Source organism: Eucyclogobius newberryi, unplaced genomic scaffold, assembly GCF_026437365.1.
Source record: "Eucyclogobius newberryi isolate DKJ021-1_F unplaced genomic scaffold, fEucNew1.0.hap1 SCAF_13, whole genome shotgun sequence".
In the NCBI taxonomy this organism is placed as follows: domain Eukaryota; kingdom Metazoa; phylum Chordata; class Actinopteri; order Gobiiformes; family Gobiidae; genus Eucyclogobius; species Eucyclogobius newberryi.
In genome coordinates, this window is record NW_027315757.1 from 9,086,453 (window position 1) to 9,109,283 (window position 22,831).

General features: G+C 41.4%; 1 protein-coding gene and 1 pseudogene across 1 annotated transcript; both read right to left on the bottom strand.

Annotated features, from left to right (window-relative positions):
- Nucleotides 1–105: 105 nt before the first annotated feature.
- LOC140357800 (adhesion G protein-coupled receptor E3-like) lies at nt 106–13,844 on the bottom strand (annotated as a pseudogene).
- A 2,247-nt stretch (nt 13,845–16,091) lies between these two features.
- alkbh7 (alkB homolog 7) lies at nt 16,092–19,936 on the bottom strand. Its single transcript, XM_072442101.1, has 5 exons — nt 19,673–19,936; nt 19,197–19,304; nt 18,190–18,363; nt 16,780–16,904; nt 16,092–16,705 (listed from the first exon to the last, which is right to left on the bottom strand). The coding sequence occupies exons 1-5, from the start codon at nt 19,871–19,873 to the stop codon at nt 16,585–16,587; spliced, it is 729 nt and encodes a 242-aa protein (XP_072298202.1). The 5' UTR covers nt 19,874–19,936; the 3' UTR covers nt 16,092–16,584.
- Nucleotides 19,937–22,831: the final 2,895 nt, after the last annotated feature.

Below are 22,831 nucleotides of genomic sequence, written 5' to 3' on the forward strand. Positions count from 1 at the left end.
AGGGAAATGTGTGTCCAACCTCTTCATAATATTACATTTTATCTTCAAATCAGAACAGGAAAATGAACATAATGCAACATAACATTTTATTCATTCAAGAACAGTTCAAAACATCTGTAAAATATGAAGGGGAAAAAGATGGACCACAACCATTTAGTAGAACACAGGACTCTTAACATATTAATATATATATTTTTAATGGAATAATATATCTTAAGTGTTAATCGATTACAACATGGGAGTAAATGAGAAAGCGCCACCTCTGCTCCAGCGTGAGGGTCACTGGACCTTTAACCTTTATTATTTATCACTATCCAGGTCCTCAGTGTTGCGAACCCCGTCCTAAACAATAAAAAGTTACTGAGTGTTGACAATTATATCTTATACATACTTTTCTCTACTTACCGTTTTGTCTTTTTTCCTGCTGCGTCCACACGAGAGGTATTTAAGACACTCTTCTCGGATCTGCACAGAATAAATCCGTTATGCTTATGTGCACATAATGCCCCGTGTCTCCCTGTGGTCATGTGGTCTTACCTCCTGGTTGAGCCAGACGTGGACGATGAAGAGCAAAGTGCCCTGCTGCGAGTTCAGGATGATGAAGAGCACTTGGAAGAAAAGGTTTGACTGGAACAAGCCCAGGATCCAGGTACAGCCCAGAATGACAAACTGGGCCACGATCTTGAACAGCACGAGCCTGGAATGTGTTCACAGGAATATTATAAAAAAGAAATGTAAATAATGTACTGTGCAGTGTTTTGATGAATGTAACATGGACACAGACCTGGCGTCTTTGGAATTGGAGGCTCCCGTCCTCATGTTGGCCAGGGTGGTTCTCAGGATCCATAAAGTGGCACAGAACAAAATCAAGTTCAGCTGAAAAACATTTTTAAAAAAACACTGAAAAAGGTATTGTGAAGTGATCATATTCAACTTTCAAAAAAGATTCTTATTTTTTTAATTATGTTTTTATTGAAAGAATAAACACAGACCAATCCAAACTTGTGTGTAAATAAAGATACAGTCCAGTAACATTGTCAAAAGAGAAAAGAAGAGAAAGAAGAAGAGAACAAATAAATAAAAAGTGCGGAGTGGGCGGAACCAGAGAAAATACAAAGTGTGTATCGTTTGAGATGACCGTTTTTAGACTAATGCATCCAAATGAAAATAAAAGACAAGGTTAGGACACCTGATCCCTAATGTGAGTCCCATTTAGTCCAGTTTATGTCGAATTTGTCCATTTCCAAGTTCAGTCTATATGTGATTTTTTTCCATTTTCCGTATGTCCAGTATGATGTTGGTCCAGTCCTTTATTGTTGGTGCAGTTTGTATAATAAATGTTTTTTTGTGATGGCCTTAAGCATTTTCTTACACAAAAATAATTGTAAAACATTTTCCCCATCCCAAAATATATGTGAGATTTGTTGTTACGATCAAACTCAGAAAGAGCTTTTACAATAGCACAAATCATGCATTTTATAATCATAATATTGCAAATAAGAAAAAAAATGTTTTATTTCAATAACTAAACCCTTTTAAACTTACTGCGAGAACTGTGACCACTGGTCCTGTTAAAGCCCAGTTGAAGTTGCGTGTTGTAGACAACCAGCAGCTGAAATGAAATGAAGAGTCATATTTAATGTAGATTCTGATTCTGAATAAAAGCTCTACATGTGGCACTTACACCTTTGCATCAATGGCTCCATATCCAGGGTTATAGACCAGTGCAGAAACACCTACGACCACCAAAGGGACCCCGTAACCGATGAAGAACAGAGCGAGCTTTGGGAGGCCGTCTCTCTGGATCACCTGCACCTTATTGAGCCGGTAGACCAGGATGTAGAGCTGCCCCGCCTCCAGCAGCATCCACACGAAGCTGGACACCACCAGGAAGTGGAGGACCCCAGCGATCGCCTTACAAGCCAGCTGTGAAGACAACCGCCGTGTCTTTCATGTTTTTGTTTCCCTTGCCCAAGCGTACAAGTGCACACCATCAGAACATGACAACAAGTCGTCTGGACAATGTTTATAATACAATACAAGCCATATTCAATGCTAAAAGTACAGATTTGAGGAGCAATTTTCTTAGTCTTTGCAGTTTTGGGTCGTTTTGGTTTTGCTCTATTGATCTCTGCCAGCCTTCAAAGTGTTGTTTTGACTAGGGTTTGAGGAGGACGTTGTAAGCTGAAGGCAGATTGTAACATAACCCACCATTTCTGTTTAAGGGAGGATTTTCTTTTTTTCTTTTCTTTCTTTTTCAAGCAGCTTCCTCAACACAACTCGCTCTGATTGAAATCACGAACTTGCTTGTGTCAAATGAATGATCAGTGTCTTTAAGCTGAAGGTAAAGCACAGATTGTGGGTCAGAGCTGGTTTGGCAGTGGTGAACAATAGAGTATAGCGACACCAGAGTTACTATTTTTGATGACTTGAAATTAAGACTCAGGACTTGACTTTGACTTGAAGGCCAATAACTCGGGACATGACTTGAACCCTCTGACTTTTTACAATGGCTTGAAAGGACTTGAAAAGACCCAGGACATGACTTGGACTTGTGGGCCACTGACTTTAGACTTGACTTGGCTTGATCTTGGTCCCACCTCTGTTGTACTCTACTGCAAACTCTAGAGCAACACTGTAAAGGCTAAGGCACATTTGTCCCCTTATAGTCAGATAACTGCTCCTCAGACCAGTACTTTTAGAGAAGAGAATGGAACGGGTTGATGCCAGAACATCTTTGATACCAATGACCACTGGATCGACAAGTGTTAATATTAAGGGATTACAGTACCTTGTCAGCATAGAAATTCTCATTAAACAACAGAAGCAGATGGGATAAGCCCAGATTGAGACACAGGTGGAGGCGGGCAGTGTTGTTGATTTTGGGGTTCCAGCTGCACAAGAGGAAGGTCAGAACGGCCAGAGCGAAGAAGAAGAGCCCGACTATGACACAGATCCTGTTGAGCCAGTCCAGGAAGTCACTTTGTGGCGGAGGCTGAAAGGAATATGGGGTTAGTGCCCATTCTAGCAAAACGTCTATAAATGACTTTCAGGTTGAGTTTCATACGTCTCCTATTTGCATGATCAAGGCGAACGTGGACAGATGAGAGCAGCTGCACACGGTGTAGTTTTCACTGGTAAATGAGACCCAGCAGCCCTCCTCTGACCAAAAACCTGAGGCACTGAGCCCTTTATCGTCCTCACTTTCCTCCCATACCGCTTTATTCATCGCCCAATAAATGCATGACATCTGACCATCATCAGGCAGCATCTACAAAAGACATAAAGCGAGTTTTTATAAGTTTAAAGTGTAAATATCATACAGAATCGACCAGTGTGATCATTTCGAGCATGGCATTTGTTGACCGACCTCTTCGTGTAGAATGGTGAAGTTGACCGGCTCCGTCAGGTTGGTGTTGTTCATCGTGGGGAGAAATGCACTGAAAACATCCGCAGCGAATTGTGTGGCGTTTTCCGTTTTGAAGTACTGATGGCTGAGGAGACTCTGCAAGCCACTGAGCTTCATTAAAGAGACGGCTGCGAAATCTGTTGGTGGACATGTGGTCACAGAGGCGATCAGTATTTATGAGCTTCAGAACATTATACAGGTTACGCAGGTGGAATTGCAGCATTGTGAATATTAGCAGTGAAAATATGGGTAATAATGATATTTTCTACTGCAGAACACGACTAAAATGTGAAAGAGCTGCTAGAATGAATCTAAAAACACATGAAGAGGTCTGTGCCTGACAGGTAAAAGAAGAAAACCAAGTAAAAAGATAAGAATATCAGAATTTCATGAATGGCATTTAAGACCGAAATAATCATTTTTATGCTGCTTTGCCCTGGAAATGAAATCTCTTTGGCTGTAAATGTTACCGTTGTTGTTGTTAGCCACATCTTCTACGTTGATCTCCATGCTGATTCCACCGACTGTGAGAGAGAAGTTCTTTGGTTTGTAGTCTTCAGGGCTGAACATCGCCGCCTCGAAATCTAGAGCAAAACCATTTTTTTTTACCAAAAATCATTTTACTTCTACTTGAACAGGATTAATGGGAGTGCCCAGAATCAATCAAATCAATCAAATCAATCAATCAATCAATCAATCAACCTTTATTTATAGAGCCCTTTACAACACTCAAAGTGACCAAAGTGTTTCACAATAAAAATCAAGGCAATACAAAATACAGAACTAAATAAAAACAAACCGTACAAAATAAAGTGTCATTAAATTACATAGTGTTAAAAGCCAGTCTGAATAAATATGTTTTTAGCCTAGATTTAAAAAGGTTAAAATCTGTGATGGTGCGCATGTCAGGGGGAGGGGCATGTCAGGGGGAGGGGCATGTCAGGGGGAGGGGCATGTCAGGGGGAGGGGCATGTCAGGGGGAGGGGCATGTCAGGGGAGGGGCATGTCAGGGGGAGGGGCATGTCAGGGGGAGGGGCATGTCAAGGGGCAGTTTGTCTGGGACCAGCGACAGAAAGCTCGATCCCTCCAGTGCTTGAGTCTGGCTTGAATAGTTGTCGAGACAGATTTATGAGTTAGAGTTTACTTTCTGGAGTTTTGGTTAATCTTTTTGAAGGAGAATTAATCACATAAAATACTCTAACTCTCTTTTTGGGTTCCAGGGGTAACCAGGTAATAGCTATATAATGCTAAAGTGAATTTAAACAACTACAAGTACAAAAAAACAAGGATGGCCAATGTTTTTTTTATTACTATTGATTTTATCTGTATTTTCTCAATAGTTTTTAGTAATTACTAGGTTTTTAAATGTGTTTTTATGCCTTCAAATACATGTTTCCAGTACAAGTAGTCAATATATTACACATGACACTGAATATGCCATGATCAGAGTGTTTTCCATGATCTAGTTTCTCCCTCAGACCAGTGGGTGATACGGCACTATAACAGTAGTATATGTAATAGTACATATACTAGTACAGGTACTAAAGAACCTGTTGCTGCGGAGACTTACCGAGAGTGGAACTTTTCATCTTCACTTTCGATGACCCTTTGTTGTTCTGCAGAAGTCCTCCAATCAAACGTTCTGAAAGGTCCAGGATGATACTTCCCGTCTCTCCATCTCCTGCACTGCTGACCTTTGGTGGATCGACAAAAGGCCCGACACCTGCCACTTCCTGTTTAGGTGAGCATTTGTTATTATGTGAAGGCGTTTTAGTCAGTTGCTAGATGGACAAATAGTTAGAGAATAAACCGTACCATAGAAGCAGAGAAGCAGTTTGTAACAATCTGCAAGAAAACACGGAAAAAAAACATTTAAAACATACAATAATTCTATATTTTCACCAAACTATAGTTGAAGTATTTACACTGACCGCCTCCTGTAAGGACTCTCCCTCAGTCTCCTTCAACTGTTTGTCCATCTTTGCAAAGAAAGCTTTCTCTTTAGTCTTTTCCTGCAAAATGCAATATCCGTGTTACAGATATGAAAAGATAAGCCTTTATTTGTCCCACGATGGGGAAATTCCAGTGTTGCAACACAGGGTAGGTACAGAAGTAGATAATAAAAAGCAGATAACTTATGAAAAACAATCTTGTAGAAAATCTCTAAAATAATAACAATAGTAACACTTTTATTTACAGCTGTTATATGGACAGAGAATATTGAGAGGGAGCATTGTTCTAGTACAATGTTCTAGTGTAGATTATTTTTATTATCAGCTTTACACAGCTTGAGCGTGTATTTATTAGGGCGCTCAAACTGTGTGAAGGGGAGACGTGTTGGGGAAACCCAGGCTGACCTTTAACCTTTTACTGAGTCCGACCGGGACACAGCAGATTACAGCCGAGTGGAGGCAGAATTTGAAGCAAGATAACAGAAAAGTGACCGAAATAAAAACGAGGCATTATTTTAACTATTGTACATTTGGGACCCTTTCACATGAGGCTAAATCACTCATGATGCATCAATAGTTCTAGAAACTGAGACTGTCTAAGTTAAAGGCCGATAGTGACGTCACAGCCATGGTATTTGCATTGGGACAACCTAGAATCATTTTGGTGTGGAAAGAATATCTCTGTACACTTCCCATGATGATTCACTGGGGTATTTTGAGCAAAGGAATGGTCCGAACTACTTGGATAATGATCCCTGGACTGTAAAATGACAAGCATGACAAAGAGTTTGTGTTGCTGAGTGGTGGCAGAATTTGAAGCAACAAACAAAGACAAACAAAAACAAAGCATTATTTTAACTTTCACTTCAGGCTATACCCCTTATGCACCATAAGAGCTACAAACTGAGGCTGTCTATGAGGCTTTTCCTACACTTTTAGTACCTCCTAAGCATTTAGCAAACGAACAAATACTAAATATACTTGGCCCACAATTGAAACTGATTCAGTGAAAGAAAAAAATACCATAGAAGAGAGAAGGGACTGTGCCTGAAGGATTAAAGGAAAGAGTAACCCCCAATTTACCCAGTATGTGAGAGAGAGAGGGGGGGTGAGAGAGAGAGAGAGAGAGAGAGGGAGAGAGAGAGAGAGAGAGAGAGAGAGAATGGGGTGAGAGGTGCATGGAGGAGGGGCGGGGCCTGGATGTATACAGAACAGAATGAGTGCATATTGACCTAGTTTGCAATTAAATAAACTTAAATGACAAGGAACTGTAAACATCCATCCATCTTCTGCCGCTTTATACGGGGCCGGGTCGCGGGGGCAGCAGTCTGAGCAGGGACTCCCAGACTTCCTTCTCCCCAGACACTTCCTCTAACTCCTCCGGGGGGATCCCGAGGCGTTCCCAGGCCAGCCGAGAGACATAGTCTCTCCAGCGTGTCCTGGGTCTTCCCCGGGGCCTCTTCCCGGTGGGACATGCCTGAAACACCTCCCGAGGGAGGCGCCCAGGAGGCTTCCGGAACAGATGCCCGAGCCACCTCAGCTGGCTCCTCTCGACGTGGAGGAGCAGCGGCTCTACTCCGAGCTCCCCCCGTGTGGCCGAGCTCCTCACCTTATCTCTAAGGGAGCGTCCAGCCACACGGCGGAGGAAACTCATTTCGACCGCTTGTATCCGCGATCTTGTTCTTTCGGTCACTACCCAAAGCTCATGACCATAGGTGAGGGTAGGAACGTAGACCGACCGGTAAATAGAGAGCTTTGCCTTTCGGCTCAGCTCCCTCTTCACCACAACGGTCCGATGCAGCGACTGCATCACTGCAGCCGCTGCACCGATCCGCCTGTCGATCTCACGCTCCATCCTTCCCTCACTCGTGAACAAGACCCCGAGATACTTGAACTCGTCCACTTGGGGCAAGGACACCCCACCCACCTGGAGAGGGCAAGCCACCTTTTTCCGGTCGAGAACCATGGCCTCGGATTTGGAGGTGCTGATTCTCATCCCAGCCGCTTCACACTCGGCTGTAAACCGTCCCAGTGCAGCTGCAGGTCCGGGTTTGATGGAGCCATCAGGACAACATCGTCTGCAAACAGCAGAGATGAGATCCTGTGGTCCCCAAACCGGACACCCTCCGACCCCTGACTGCGCCTAGAAATTCTGTCCATAAAAACAATGAACAGAACCGGTGACAAAGGGCAGCCCTGGCGGAGTCCAACATGCACTGAGAGCAGGTCTGACTTACTGCCGGCAATGCGAACACAGCTCCTGCTCCGGTCATACAGGGACCGGACAGCCCTGAGCAAAGGGCCCCGGACCCCGTACTCCCGGAGCACCCCCCAAAGGACACCCCGAGGGACACGGTCGAAAGCCTTCTCCAGATCCACAAAGCACATGTGGACTGGTTGGGCAAACTCCCATGAACCCTCGAGCACCCGATGGAGGGTATAGAGCTGGTCCAGTGTTCCACGACCGGGACGAAAACCACTCTGCTCCTCCTGAATCCGAGGTTCGACTATCGGTCGGATTCTCCTCTCCAGTACCTTGGAATAGACCTTACCGAACTGTAAACAACGCTATTAAAACTCCATGTAGTGGTTGCAAAAAAGTAGAATGAATGTTCATTTATACACGTACGTAAACGGCTCTGTGCGTTTGAAGCGTGGTCACAGTAGCTTCATTAAGAAAGTTAGAGAATTGACCGAAACGGAAAAAAAAATGCTACAAACTGAGGCTTCCACGCCAGTTTTTAGATCACATTTGCAGCGAAAACAAAGTGAGAAAAGAACCTATTTGTTTCTCAGCTTGTTCTAGTGAAAACTGTTGCTCTGCCTTCACTTCTGCCCCCGGAGGTCAGCAGATGTTCAGTTCCAGTGTTACAAAACAACGTCGAGGATGGACAGAAGCCTCTATGCATATCCATAGTAGCACATAAAGTGATCTAAAATAATATGTATTGTTGGTGTGCATGCAATACATGCGTTCGCGGTGACGTCATACAGCCGGGACTTCCACATAGCGGCCATTTTAAAAGGGGCACGCGATATATATAAAAAACAACACGACTGCATACTTTTCTACGGCATAATGAGCTACGAATACTTTGATTCTTTAGACGATAACGGCAAACAAAGGTACACGATTTCGTATGTAGTAGATGTGCTGTTGTGCCCCTTTCAAAATGGCGGACTCGGTGGCCACTGCACAAGTTCCCGGATGTGCGAACGCATGTATTAATCAAGCCAAAAAATTTAAACAACAGCTACAATGTCAGTGGTTACCTTAGAGTTTTCGTTCTTCTTCAAGATATCCGGAATGCCTGTTGAAAGGAAGTATAAATACAAGTAAGCACACACATACTGTACTCTGAAAGTAATAAATGATATCTTGCAAATTTAAAGAAATGTTGTACTTTCACAAACAGTCTCTGCGGTCCATTCGATTCCGGTTGAAGAGTAAAATCTATCAGAGCACGCACACGTAAAAGTCCCGGGTTTATTGACACAAAAAGACTTAGGGCCACATATATCTGGTGTTTCACTGCACTCATCAATGTCTGAAAAGAACAAATATAATACAGTACATCCACATTTCGAACGTGTAATAAATGATTTGTCAAATGAGATATTGACCTAAGCACGGGGCGGAGCTGCCAATCAGATTAGTATTCATGCGATATCCAGAGATACATGTGCAGAAGAAAGAGCCGTCAGTGTTGGTGCAGTCTTGGTTGGATCCACAGATTGTGATGTTCTCCACACACTCATTGATATCTATGAAAAAATAACAATGTAAATGGATTTATATTATGTATATTACCATCCAACTTAAAAGAATATATGTGTGACGAATAGTAACGGACTAATACACAGGTGTCAAACTCTGGCCCGCGGGCCAAATACGGCCCGTCAGACGTTTTAATCCGGCCCACTGAACATTTCAAATTTATATTTAAAAAAAATATATATATATATATATATTTTTTAATCGATTCATAGAACCGTAATTACATCCGTACCGTTTTTATTGCTAAAACTACATGTCCCACAATGCCGCCGGTGGCCACCCCTCCCCCACGGGGCTCTGCTGCACTGCTGTGTGAGCTGCAGAGGGAGAAGTGCACTTTAAGGACTTTTGAGCAGAAGTTTAGTGGTGTGTCAGTTCAGGTACTACAACTACACAGACGTGGAAATGTTAGTTAGTACATTTAAAAGTTTTTTTAGATCTTGAGAAGTTTATTTTGTTATAAAGTCAAATGTTTATCTCTGTGTAGAACTGTAGATCAACTCTGAAGTTGTAATGCACATTTCGGCCCGCGGCCCAAATAAGTCAGGAAAAAAGAAAGTATTAACCGTTATTACTGTTACAAGTGGATTAAAATAGATAACTTGAATCAGTCTGGCAGAAGAAGAACTAGAGGAACGTTTTCTCCTAATCTTGGGCTGGATTTATACCACTGTGCAACAAAATCCACCAATTCAAGTAAATGACATTCTTCTTGTTGTGGATGCCATTTTGTTTGTTTATTGCTATGGAAAAATGACATACACTGAGGGAAATAGGGAAGATTTTGCGATCATATTTGGCCTGTTCATCTTTCCACTTTGACTGGATTTTTCGGACACGGCTCTTCCATTGTTTTGACGTTGTTGGGTTAAGCAGGAATTCCGTTTATTTAAATATGATATGAAGTAGGTTAATTTGTGTCAAATGTTTAATGGTCCGGTGCACCCACAAGTCAACACTGCATTGTTTCTCTCGGTGGCTTGAAAACAGCTTCGTGTCTGTGTAGAGCTTATTTTCCGTGGAGAGCAGCAGCTTTACGCAAAACCGCATGAGCAAAAAGGAAGCAGAAGAAATAATTGCACCGCTTGTGGCAACTTCTGGAAGGTGAATAGCCTGTTACTAGACAGATACAAACACAATCTAAATGTAAATAAAGTGAGCAATCCTGTATTATTTAAGTCATAAATAATGTTATCTCACTAAATCTTAAGCCGAACTGTTTTGTACACTTAGTTTAAAGGGCTATAGTCGTTTTTTTAGCCTCTGTGTTTGCTTTGGTACAAGCTTGAATCATTTTCTCTAGCTACGACAGCTATTTTGAGCAAAGAAATAGTCCGAACAAGTTTGGTCAAAATCTCATGGAATATAGAGCTCTCTGCATGTACCAATAAACTCCACACTGGCAGGGAAATTGCTTTTTAAAATAACCACGTTGGCCGCAATTATTAGAGAGAGAAACTGTTTGAATAATTGACTGTTGAATAAAATAACAACGTAAAGTTAAAGAAATGATTTGTGGGTGTGTACATTGACGTAATTATAATCAAATGAAAATGCAAACAGGGGTCCAATCACGTGATACTAATAATGTGTTGTACTTTACCAATGCAGATGTTGGTCGGGCTGGGCTGGTGGGCGGGGTCAGTCCCTCTGTAGCCCCCCTCACATGCACAGGTGTACAGACCAATGGTGTTGCTGCAAGTAGCATCAGGACCACACACCGCCTCATCTAAACACTCATCAATGTCTGAAAAGCACAATGGGTCACAAATGACTCATGATCAATATCGACAATTTCATAAACTAAACAGACATTAAGAGCCGACCTTTGCATGCTGGATGGTCGGCGTAAAAGCCTGGGTTGCACACACAGGTAAAACTCCCCTCAGTGTTGACACAGGCGCTGTTTTCATCACAAGCTGTCGCGTTCAAGCACTCGTCAATGTCTTTACAGAGAAAAAGAGCATAATCAAAAATCGTTGCGTAAAAGGTTTTGAAATAGTACTTTTTGTATAGTAAGTGGAGGCGTCTTTAATCAACATGTTCACTCAAAAAATAATAAGTCTAAAATCTTTATGACATTTTAGACAAAGTAGTTAATCAGGTTTGAATGTGCTGTTGAGTGGCTGGGAGGAGCTAACATTTGAAAACAGAAAAAAGGCTAAATCATTGTTTTCAGGCGTGGGAAAGAAAAGTCAGCAGTTATATAAAGGCTTTTTAAACTTCTCCTGGTGCTTTGCTGGTGGTGCGGTGGTTGAGAGCGTTGCACATGTGTTATTGCTGCCACTGCTGCATCGTGAGTTTGAGTCCAGCCCTCGACATTTGCTGACTGTCCAACCTCCTCTCTCCGCTACCATGCTACGACAAATAAAGCCTTCAGGCCAAAAAATATTAAAAAAAAATTAAATAAAACTTTCATTTAAAAAAATATATAAAACCAACACTTTTCCTTGAACCGACACTTAACGTGGTGAAGAGGTTTGAGGGCCCAAATAATCCCAGGAGCTATGTTGTCGGGGGCTTTAAGCCCCCGGTAGGGTCTCCCAAGGCAAACGGGTCCTAGGTGACGGGCCAGACAAGGAGCGGTTCAGCAGCGCCTTATGAATAGAGAAAAATCAAGGCTAGGTACCCCGCCTGGATTGGCGTCACCGGGGCCTCATCCTGGAGCCAGGCCTGGGGTGGGTGCTCGATGACGAGCGTCTGGTGGCCGGGCACAGCCGAACGAGTGACGTGGGACCGTCCTCCCGTGGACCCACCACCTGCAGGAGGATCCGTAAGGAGCTGGTGCAGAGCGATTTGGGCGGTGGTCGATGGCAGGGGCCTTGACGACCAGATCTCTGGACACAGAAACTAACTCTGGGGACATGGAACGTCACCATTGACAAGGGCAATAAACCCTTTCTGATTCGGATTCTGACCTCGCTGGAGGGGAAAGAGCCTGAGCCTCCCTCACCTCCACGCACAGTTTGGGGCTCTGGAACCCATCTCCTCGAGAGGGGCTGGACGCTCCACTTCTCTGGTGTTGCCCGCGGGGAGAGGCGACGGGCTGGTGTGGGCTTATAGCTCAGCCGCCACGTGTTGGAGTTCACCCCGGTGGACGAGAGGGTTGCGTCCCTTCGCCTTCGAGTGGGGGACAGGTCTCTCACTGTTGTGGCGGCCTACGGGCCGAACAGCAGTGCAGAGTACCCGGCCTTCTTGCAGTCCTTGGGAGGGGTACTGGACAGTGCACCGACCGGGGACTCCGTTGTTCTACTGGGGGACTTCAACGCCCACAAGGGCAATGACAGTGACACCTGGAGAGGGGTGATCGGGAAGAACGGCTTCCCCGATCTGAACCTGAGTGGTGTTCAGTTATTGGACTTCTGTGCTAGCCACGGATTGTCCATAACGAACACCATGTTCAGGCACAAGGGTCAATCGATCCCTAAGCCTAACTCTCACTAAATGGACTGTAATTGAGCCATCCCCACAGTAATGAAGCTGTCTGCATTGACCCTTTAAATCACATGTAAAAAAAAACAGGGGTCCAATCACGTGATACTAATAATGTGTTGTACTTTACCAATGCAGATGTTGGTCGGGCTGGGCTGGTGGGCGGGGTCAGTCCCTCTGTAGCCCCCCTCACATGCACAGGTGTACAGACCAATGGTGTTGCTGCAAGTAGCATCAGGACCACACACCGCCTCATCTAAACACTCATCAATGTCTGAAAAGCACAATGGGTTACAAATGACTAATGATCAATTTCGACAATTTCATAAACTAAACCAACATTAGGAGCCGACCTTTGCATGCTGGATGGTCGGCGTAAAAGCCTGGGTTGCACACACAGGTAAAACTCCCCTCAGTGTTGACACAGGCGCTGTTTTCATCACAAGGTGGTTCAAGGTTCAAGCACTCGTCAATGTCTTTACATAGAAAAAGAGCATAATCAAAATCATACATAAAAGGGTTTGAAATCCTACTTCTTTAATCCCGAGTCCTCGATAAGCACTGATTTCGATTGGATCTGATGTCTTGTTTTTTCTTTTTTCAAAGATCATGCGTTGGCTGTAGCGCTCACACTGGTACATTTACAGTGGGACCCATCTCCAGATCTTTGTGGTAGGCCAGGTCAGGACGCTGGAGGATTTCTCATGCTTAATAGGGGAAATTTGTGATGCAAAAGTGCTAGCCACTTTATTTGTCAAATCAGGTTTTCTGCTAAGGTTTTACTGGGATTTTACTCATTCTGATGCCCTTCAACACACTTCAGAGCCTCTGTTTTGGTCATAAAGGCTCTGTTCATTTGATTCAGGCTAATCAAGGTGCAGTTATTACAAAGTGGTACCAACAGTGTGGATTAAGAAAACATATTGATATCATTTTCGAAACGTTTTTGTTCTACCAATAAGTTCACTTCATTCGTGGAGAAGGGGTTCATAGTATTCAACACTGATGATTACCAGTGCATTGGTTACTTGCAGACCAGGGTCGAGTCGGATATTTGGGTTCAAATCCAGTTAAACAGCTGCAGTTGAATCCTCCGTCAGTATTTGTACAGTTCCCATTTTTGCACAGGTTTTTGTTCTCGCATTCATCAACATCTGGAAAAGAGAAAAGTTCAGAGGTTTCTATTGACTTTTGCAACACTCCTATGTTAACGAGTTTGTGCTGGATTACCTATGCATAGAACATCGTCTGGGGGGCGGAGTTTGCTTTCCATAGCATATCCAGGCAGACACTTGCAAAAGCCAACTTCAAAAAGTCTAAAACACTCTGCATGTGGCCCACAGGAATCCGCCCGACAGACGGAATGACCTGGGGGCAAAAGGTGACGCTTGAAGATTAATTTTACACTGATTAAAAGTAAATCAACTACAAAAATGGGTGGGAACATGACATCTCTTTGTAACTTTTCATTAAGTAAGAACGCTATAGAATCTATAATCTATAAAAAAAAGTTTTTGTTTTTTTCTTTTCTGCCCTCAGGCATCTGTCTGCCCTTGTATCCTTAATAAATATGACGTGAAATGAATTAAATAATAGATTCAATAGCCTATATTTGACAGAAAAGTGATATTTTATTTGATATTTTATTGTATTTATTTATTTTTTCACACCAATGATCACGGGCCGGCCCTCCGCTACTTGCCTGGATTCGAATATGGCCCTCGGAGGAAAATAATTGCCCACCCCTGTTATAGATTATACTTTTTGAAAGAACGTAGGGCGATAAGACAAGGTCCCTATGAAGTGTAAAGGAATAACCACACATAGAATCATTTAAAATACTACTAAAACAGGTTATATAAATATATTTCATACTCACATGTAGAGTAACCTGAAGATGCAGGATGAGAAAGTGGTTTATAGATGTAAAAATCTCCAGGACACAGCACGACGTCCACAGAAAAGCTAGTGGGAACACACATGCTTCCTTTGTATGTGTTTGCTGTCACTGTGGTTGTAACTGATTGGCTCGAGGGCATTTGATTTGGATCTATGCCAATGCTGTACAAGTCCCCCGTACTCACTGTCTTACACACCGGTATCACCATGTCTCCACCCACCCCCACAAAGCGCCACCACTTTGAAACCATAAAGGAATCATCATGTGGGGTTTCCAGAAAATAGTGAGAACTGGAAAGGCCGTGTCTCCATGCTTGACTCAGGTTGGCGTATACGTCACAGGGAGCTGTAAAACCAGAGGAAAGAGACGTGATTGGCTTGAAATCTTCAATCTTTACATCATTTGTCGAATTGAATTTTTTCAAACTTCCACTATTGTCTATATAGCATCACTATCATGTTATGTTGATATTTTTATTTGTGGATTTACGTCAATTATTTTGTGAATCAAGAAAAAATATCACAAAACCTTCATAATATCTTTGGTTGGATTTGAGAATATCAATAGGGCCTTATATATGTTTCAAAATAGATTCATACCTGCAGACAATGAATTACTATCTTGAGCATGTACCACAACAAGTATACCTAATAAAAAAGACAAATACAGTAGTTAAATCAGTGCAGTATTAAAATGTTCTAACAAGCAATAATAATAATCAAGAAGAGAGAAATGAAGGTTCTTTATATGCAATGACAGACACATTGTATATTAACTGCGGGTGGAAAGACAATAGACTACATGCTGATTCAAATGACCAAAGCATCAATATATCTACGTTTGAAAAAAAACTATATAATGACAAAATATGTATGTAACTTACCCCACAAGAGCAAAACGAGGCAGCGCTTCATCCTGACACCTTCTGTGGACTAAAACCTGAGGGTCGCACTTGAGGCTCTGAATTGATTTTCATTTGCATTATTGTTTATCCTGAATGAGATGCAAAAGCCTGATTCAAACTAGAGAACAACCTTAAGGGTTTAAAGAAAACAAGGAATTAGGACTGTTCTCTTTGTGATTTAATTTATGCATTTCTTAACCAAAACATGTGCCCCTAGTTCCCAGGACTGGTCACGCGTGTGTTCACATGCACTGGCTTATTTGCATCTGCAAAGGTTTGTTCCACATTTTGTGCTAGTTTGTTTACTAAATGATATAACTTTCACCTGGAAAAAGGTAGACAATATAAGTATTATTATCTAATCTTATTTCATCTAAAACAAACATACATACATAATAAACAGAAGGGACATTTGGAACTGTATTCCAATTGTGCAGCGTCTTTATTGAATTCTTTATTGAATTCTTAGTGTCAGTATTCACATGAGGCTCATGTGAATACTGCCGTTGTGTCCTTGGGCAAGACACTTAACCCAACTCGCCCCCCAGTGTCTGCGAACATCTGGGGTGTGAATGTGTGAGTGAATGGGTGACTGGTTCCTTGACGTAAAAGCGCTTTGAGTACCTTGACGGTAGAAAAGCGCTATATAAATGTGACCATTTACCATTTATATTAGTAAATATATATAAATATAACTTAGTGAAAATTAAATAATGCAACAATGTGTGCTGCGAAGTGAACATTGTGAACACACCAGCTCCTCATTTGTCTTGAAAGTACATGTTTTCTTAGGACTTAAGCTGGTGCATTTACATGACCATAATAAGGAGTTGGATGTTTTGTTTACTAGTCTGTCACATGATGTTTTACTTCGGAAGGATTACATCTTATTTTAATACAAAAGTGATTATTGTCAAATGTTTTCTAGTGGGTAGTTCTACTTTATGATCAGCTTATTCAGTCATTCAATCAGAAAATTGTAAAATGCAGCAATTACAAGAACACAGTAACAATGTAAGGATTTTATATATTATAAATACACATTCAATTCATTCAAAAAATATCTAACTTATAGTTTAAGGTTTTGACAGAACTTTTGAATGTGTTTGATTTGTCCGTTTAATCCCTCAGTCAAACAGTTTGGCGTTATCCTTCCAAATATGTCGTTGCCAATGTAAAATATGCTTTATCTTGTCATTTCAGTTCTCATCAGCTGGGCAGGTTGCGACATATGATTGAGATCCTCCGTTGCCGTGGCACCCTCTGTCCATTAAAAAACGACTCTTCATCCTTCAAAATCTCGTGGGTGAACTTGTATCTCGCTTCATCTCTGGAAAAGGAAAGAAAAGGAAAAGGTTCTGCAAACGATTCCCTTGCTTTAGTGAATCCTGAATCAGATCGTACCTCATGATATAAATTGAATATCGAGGTAAGAGAAGGTCTAGGCGTTCAGCGGGAGAATCCTGCTCCACTAAACGCATGACACTGGCCGACAGCAGGTTCAGACCGGCGATGGTGCTGCCACAGAACTATGAGGGACATTTAAATATGAATGTAGACAAAGAGTAATGCAAATATAAGTAAAAATATGCATCAAATAATCAAAAACGTGTGGTAATTATTCCTGTAACTTATTCCCATGTGGAACAAATACAATTAAATCTACCTCTGTTTTAATTATTAACTTTTCAGACACAGTAAGAAAGCTTCCTGTAATTCACAAATAAGCATTTTTATCTTTTAGTTTTTAAGATACTGTCTCGGTGGTACAGTGGTACATACAGTGCTATTTCATCTTCCAAGTCGTTAAACAAATCCAGGTTCATGCTGAAATCCAAGGCTGAAGCGTCAGTCAAATAGTGTTGTTGTCTGTGTGAAAGCAGCAGAACGGCTCCATGCTTTTACCCCTCACACCAGTGGACACAGCAGAAAGTAAACTGTAGGCTTATGTGCATCGTGTATTAATTAGTGTTTTAACATTTGAATTGAATCGCAGAGCAGTAGAATGTTTTATTTGAAAAAGGTGGGCCTATATGGGAAAAATGTAAGTGTACACGCAAGATCACTTTAATACAGGCTAAAGGATTGTATAGCTTATTATACTTGATGTGTGTCTGTGAGTGCTTGGGACTGCACTGAAACTTCTGATTAAAGTTATGTTCTTTCACACTGTTTGCGGCAAAAACTACTAAAATCTTGACTGACCTGAGAGCTAGCTCCTAAAACAACTCTGGTTAGCCACATTGGTGAAATGGACTGAGGATTTGATGAGTCTGGAGACCAAATAATACAAGTTTTTGCTTATTAATGTGTTTGGAAACTCTTCTTTCCCCTACCACTAAAAACATGTTGAATTGGGTTCATTATGAGGCCAGAACTTGCCTGAAAAAGCACCTCACTGGAACTTTCCTGGTTCAATACAGTTGAGTACTTGATTTTCAATGTGTGAAAGGAAGAAGTAGCGATATACATTAAATATGTCTGATTAATTCAAGTCAAAATGAAGCAGTGAAGGACTGCCAATGCAATCTGCTCTCGTTCAAAAGCATTGTAAGTCTTTCTTCTGCGCTTTTATCGATAAAGAGCTTTATAATTAGATGCAGACAGTGCACAGAGGTCTGATTTTGTCTCAAAGTGCTTATTCCACAATATAAACTAAAATGTACTCAGAGAAAATTCAGGTATTGAAAGTGCTGACAAGTCCTGAGAATATATTGGAAATTCTTGGTTGCATTAAAGTTCAATCAAATGTAGGTGTTGTTTCCGGATCCTTCTTTAAGCTGAGACTCTAAACGTAACATTTCCCTGAAGTACCTTGACGCTGTCTATGTGCGGCTTGATGTATCCTTTCTGGTCCAGATCCAGGACATGGACAGGTCCCAGGAGCGGACTGCCCGGAGGGAAGGCCACAGACCGGACCCTGTTCAGGACCTCGGCACACGACGGCCCCCACGTGGCACGCTCAGTCTCTTTGTAACCGTGGATAGCCTGTGGGCAAAGCTCATTTAGTCAACAGGTTTAATGTTGAACTTTTCAGAGCTTTTAACCATGTTTGATTGAACATATTTCCATCATCAAAACCATTTCCTGGAGTTGTATTTAGCTTCATTCACACTTGTTTTCTGTTACAAGTCACTGTTTTTTGTTTTTTACTCCATAGATCATCACCAGGTTCGTTCTATGCTTAAAAACTATCTCACATATTTAAAAGTGAGCCCAGAATGTCATTTAAGCCCAAAAAGAGACATTTAAGCTCAATACAGAAATAATTAAACAGAAAATGCAGCATGCAAAACTTACATAAACCTTACAATATTTAAATACAGATTGTAAATAAAACATCCACAAAAACCTTTTGACTGTTGTGACAATTCCACGTATTGAATTGTAATATTGGTTGTTTTCAAATTCTAGAATGTAATTAAAGAAAGAGTGTAGGAGCCAGTAATTCTGTATTGAAATCTGGGAATTGAAAAGTGCTACTGGCAGTATACATATACTGTATACATGTTTCAGCATCAGAAAAATCAGAAAAACTAGGTACAGGAAACGGTTATATTATTGTAAAATCATATACAATACAGTTTATGTACTGTAACGAATCAAATCAAATAACAAAAACACAGTTAAGTGCTCAATCAGCCAAAAAAGACAATATAGAGAAAGCCCTACAAATACTTTAACTGTTGGATCAGACTTGAGCATTTAGCGTAGGTTTTCCCGAGATGTGAGGCTGTACCACTGTAATTTACGTGTCGCAACTCGGAAAAAACTGATCTCCAAAGACGGAGGTGATGAATAGACTCTTTCTGAACCCTTACGTTGTCCCAGTGATCAAACTCGTAGCGTTTCCTCTTCAGTCCTGGCTCGAGCTCCTTCAGCAGAGCGGCCTCCTCTTCCTCCGTGATGAAGCCGGCTCTCACCTCCACCTGTGGAAAGTAGATATTTAACACTGTCTTCTGACCAGAACACAAACGTCAAGATCTAGACAACATTAGTCTTCATGCTCGTCTCCATGGGCACAAATGTTACAAATTACCTTTATTTACCACAAACTGTAGGGTGGACGCAGAGGGACATATGCTCTAGTTACTATTTCATTTTAATTTTGTATCAACAGTAAAACAAAGATAGAGACTGGAATAACAAAAGATGCCAAAAAATGACAGCCCTGAAAGCCAGTACACACAAAAATGTAGGATTTATTTGCATGTTTTGTATGTTTTGAATGTAAATCTGACTTTACATTGAGACAATGGGACGAGGGACAGGGGCCTTGGACAGGTGGTCACTCTACCTGAGAGGCGAGCCGCTGCAGCAGTCCCGGGTTCGAGCCCACCACCAGCACAGGCTCGTCTCCGAGAGCTAGCTGGCTGTTAGCAATGCACAGCTTCCGACAAGAATAACCCGACGACCTTTTGACTAAACATCTCGAAACAGCGGATAAATGCTGCATTCTCGTCGTGCAAACCTCAGAAACCAATGTCGCCGTGTACATTTGTTTACTCCAGGTAATTGTTGACAAGTTTACCTGCTGACAGTATTTATGCTGCTACGCGAGACGCCATAGTGGAGCGCGCTGCATTGTGGGGGGTGTAGTTCGATAGCGCGTGAGCGTCGGAAGCGAGAAGAAATTAAGCAAAAATTAAAAAGTATTTTTTTTAAACTCATTTTATCAGTATTTAAATGATTAAATACGCGTTTGACGTTTTTAATCACTGTCCCGTCAATGGCCGTGACTTTTGGGGCACACGTTTAGCTGAGCCTGTTGTAGTGCTCCAAACTGTCCACCAAGGAGGAGCAAACATTTACTTTATGTCGACGCCACGCGGGTCGCAGAATGTAAACGTATGTTCTGGAAAGGTAAATTGTTTCACTTTTTAAAATGTAAAATAGACAATGTAAGAATTAGCCTGCTTCTAGTCTTACAATGCTTCAACTAAATAGCCTAGCATCAACTTTTTTCTTCATTTACAGCCCTATTTATTGAACATTTTCAGACTAACTCGATTAACTTCTAACTTATACTACATTTAAATGTTCACAAAAGTCATGAAATAGGTTATAGAAAAGTTTTTTGATTGTTGTTGTTTTTTAAGTTAAGATAGACCTACCTCGAGTGGTTAATTCTAATAAGGAAGTTTATGCAAATGAGCTAATATGTGCATATTTTAGCCTAAACGTAAATTTGACATTATTCATGCAGTATTTAACTTTCTAGGTCTGCCATGTAATGTTTTCACCTGAAATGTTCAACAGCATGGCATTAAACCGATAACATAATAGATCCATGATTAAACCGTCATAATTTAACTCACAAGATTTTATAAACATTGTTATTGTACACTTTATCTTTCATTGTAGCACTACTTTTTGCACCTTAAACTTCTTCTTACGGGCATGAGATGTTGTCCCATATACATGCGTTTTCTGCCATACTGTGGAACATTCCTGACAAAACCATAAACACATCTAAACGGTGAAAGTTTTGTGCTTCTTTTCTTAGTACATTGTTTTTCAGTGGCCTTCGACAGACAACTCGGACCTGATACTTCCACTGCTACCGCCATCATCATCATCATCATCATCATCATCATCAGGTATTTCAGACTCAATTAGTTTAATTATACTAGCTCCTAAAACACAAAATACTGCAAACAAACTGCAGTCACCAGAGTACTACAACTACACTGGGATTCATGCAAAAAACAATATAGAAAATGATGTAATTATATGTAAAAGGCACATTAAAGGAGACGTGTGTGTGTTTCCCCCCCAGTTACTAAATATTGAACTATAACATAAATAGATCATCATTTTACATTTTGTTCATTGTAAATCGTAATATTGATCTAAAACAGCTTGATTATAGAAACGGGTCCATTAACTTCCTGTTCAAAACTGCAGAACTGATAAGCCCCGCCTCCTCCCAGTGACGTTTCACCGTAACAAGCAGCAGATTGTCATTTATATGTTTTTATTTTTGAAAAGTGGCTATATTTTAGAGTTTACAACATGTATCTTGAGTCTTAATTCATCCAATAATAGCAACTAAGTACGGAGCAGTGGGCGGGGATAGGGGGCAGGTGAAAACAGGAAGTTATTTTTAGCACTGGAGCTTCAGTTGCAGAACAATACAGGATTAACTCAAACACACATGAATCAATCATAATACAACTTTGAGTAAACTAATGATGAGGAAATAAAAAATGTTGTAACAAGTTTATAAGTTCATTAAATAAAAAACATTAGACAAAACTGACATTTGGACTTTATTTGGAAATGGACTGTGGACCAACTGGGACTTTTATTTTAATTCATATCTTTCATGATTATTTTGTTAGTAGATGTAGATCTTCGTTTAGTATAAATCTATAATTTGTTATTCTTAATTTTGCTCTCTGTTCTGTCTGTTATGTGTTTTATGTTTTAAAGTTTTAAAAATAGAAACAAAATGCACAATATGTCCCTTTAAAACGCCAAAATCCTCAAAGATAACTTTACGCTTTTGTCCCATAAAAATTTTGTTAATCTAAAAAAATATATATATATGATTGGTCAACTTATACAAATGATTGATGGGCCGATGAATGAAATGGACGACTTACAAAGCTGCAGTTATTGACGAGCGCTGATGCCGATGACCTCAAGTGTCCACAAAGCATTAGCACAGTGTCCATAACATGCAGAGGACTGTTAGTGCTCCTTCTGTGAGTCCTGCTGCGGTCACTGAGCAGCCACAAAGCAGCCGGACTCACTCTCTCTCTCTCTCTCTCTCTCTGTCTCTCTCTCTCTCTCTCCTGCGTTCTGTCTCCCTCTCAGTATTTATCCCTCTCATTTTCTCCCTCTCTCTCTTTCTATCTCTTTATTTCCTTCGCTCCCTCTATTTGTCTCCTTCTCCCGTTCTTTTCCCACCTCTCTCTGTTCACTCTCTCTCCCTGTTTCTCTGCCCTCTCTTTTTCTCTCTCTTTCTTTCTCTCCCTCTGCCCTGTTCTCTCTCTCTCCCTGTCCCTTCTCTCTTCCTCTCCCTCTCTCATGCCTCCCTCTCCCCCAGCCTCTTTCTCTCTTTCTCCCCCCCTCTCTCTATTTATTTTTCTTTCTGCCTCTCTCACCCCATCTGTCTCTCTCTCTCTCTCTCTCTCTCTCTCTCTCTCTCTCTCACTCTATTTATTTTTCTCTTTACCTCCCTCACCCCCCATTTCTCTCTCTCTCTCTATTTATTTTTCTCTCTGTCTCTCTCGCCCCCCGTCTTTCTCTTTATATATCGCTCTCTCCCTCTATTGATCTTTCTCTCTGCCTCTCTCACCCCCGTCATTCTCTCTCTCCCTCTCTCTTTCTATTTATTTTTCTCTCTCCCTCTCTCGCCCACGTATCTCTCTCTCTCTCTCTCTCTCTCTCTCTCTCTTCCTCTCACACACAAACAAACCCGTCGCCCCGGGCCCTGTCGACAGTCGCA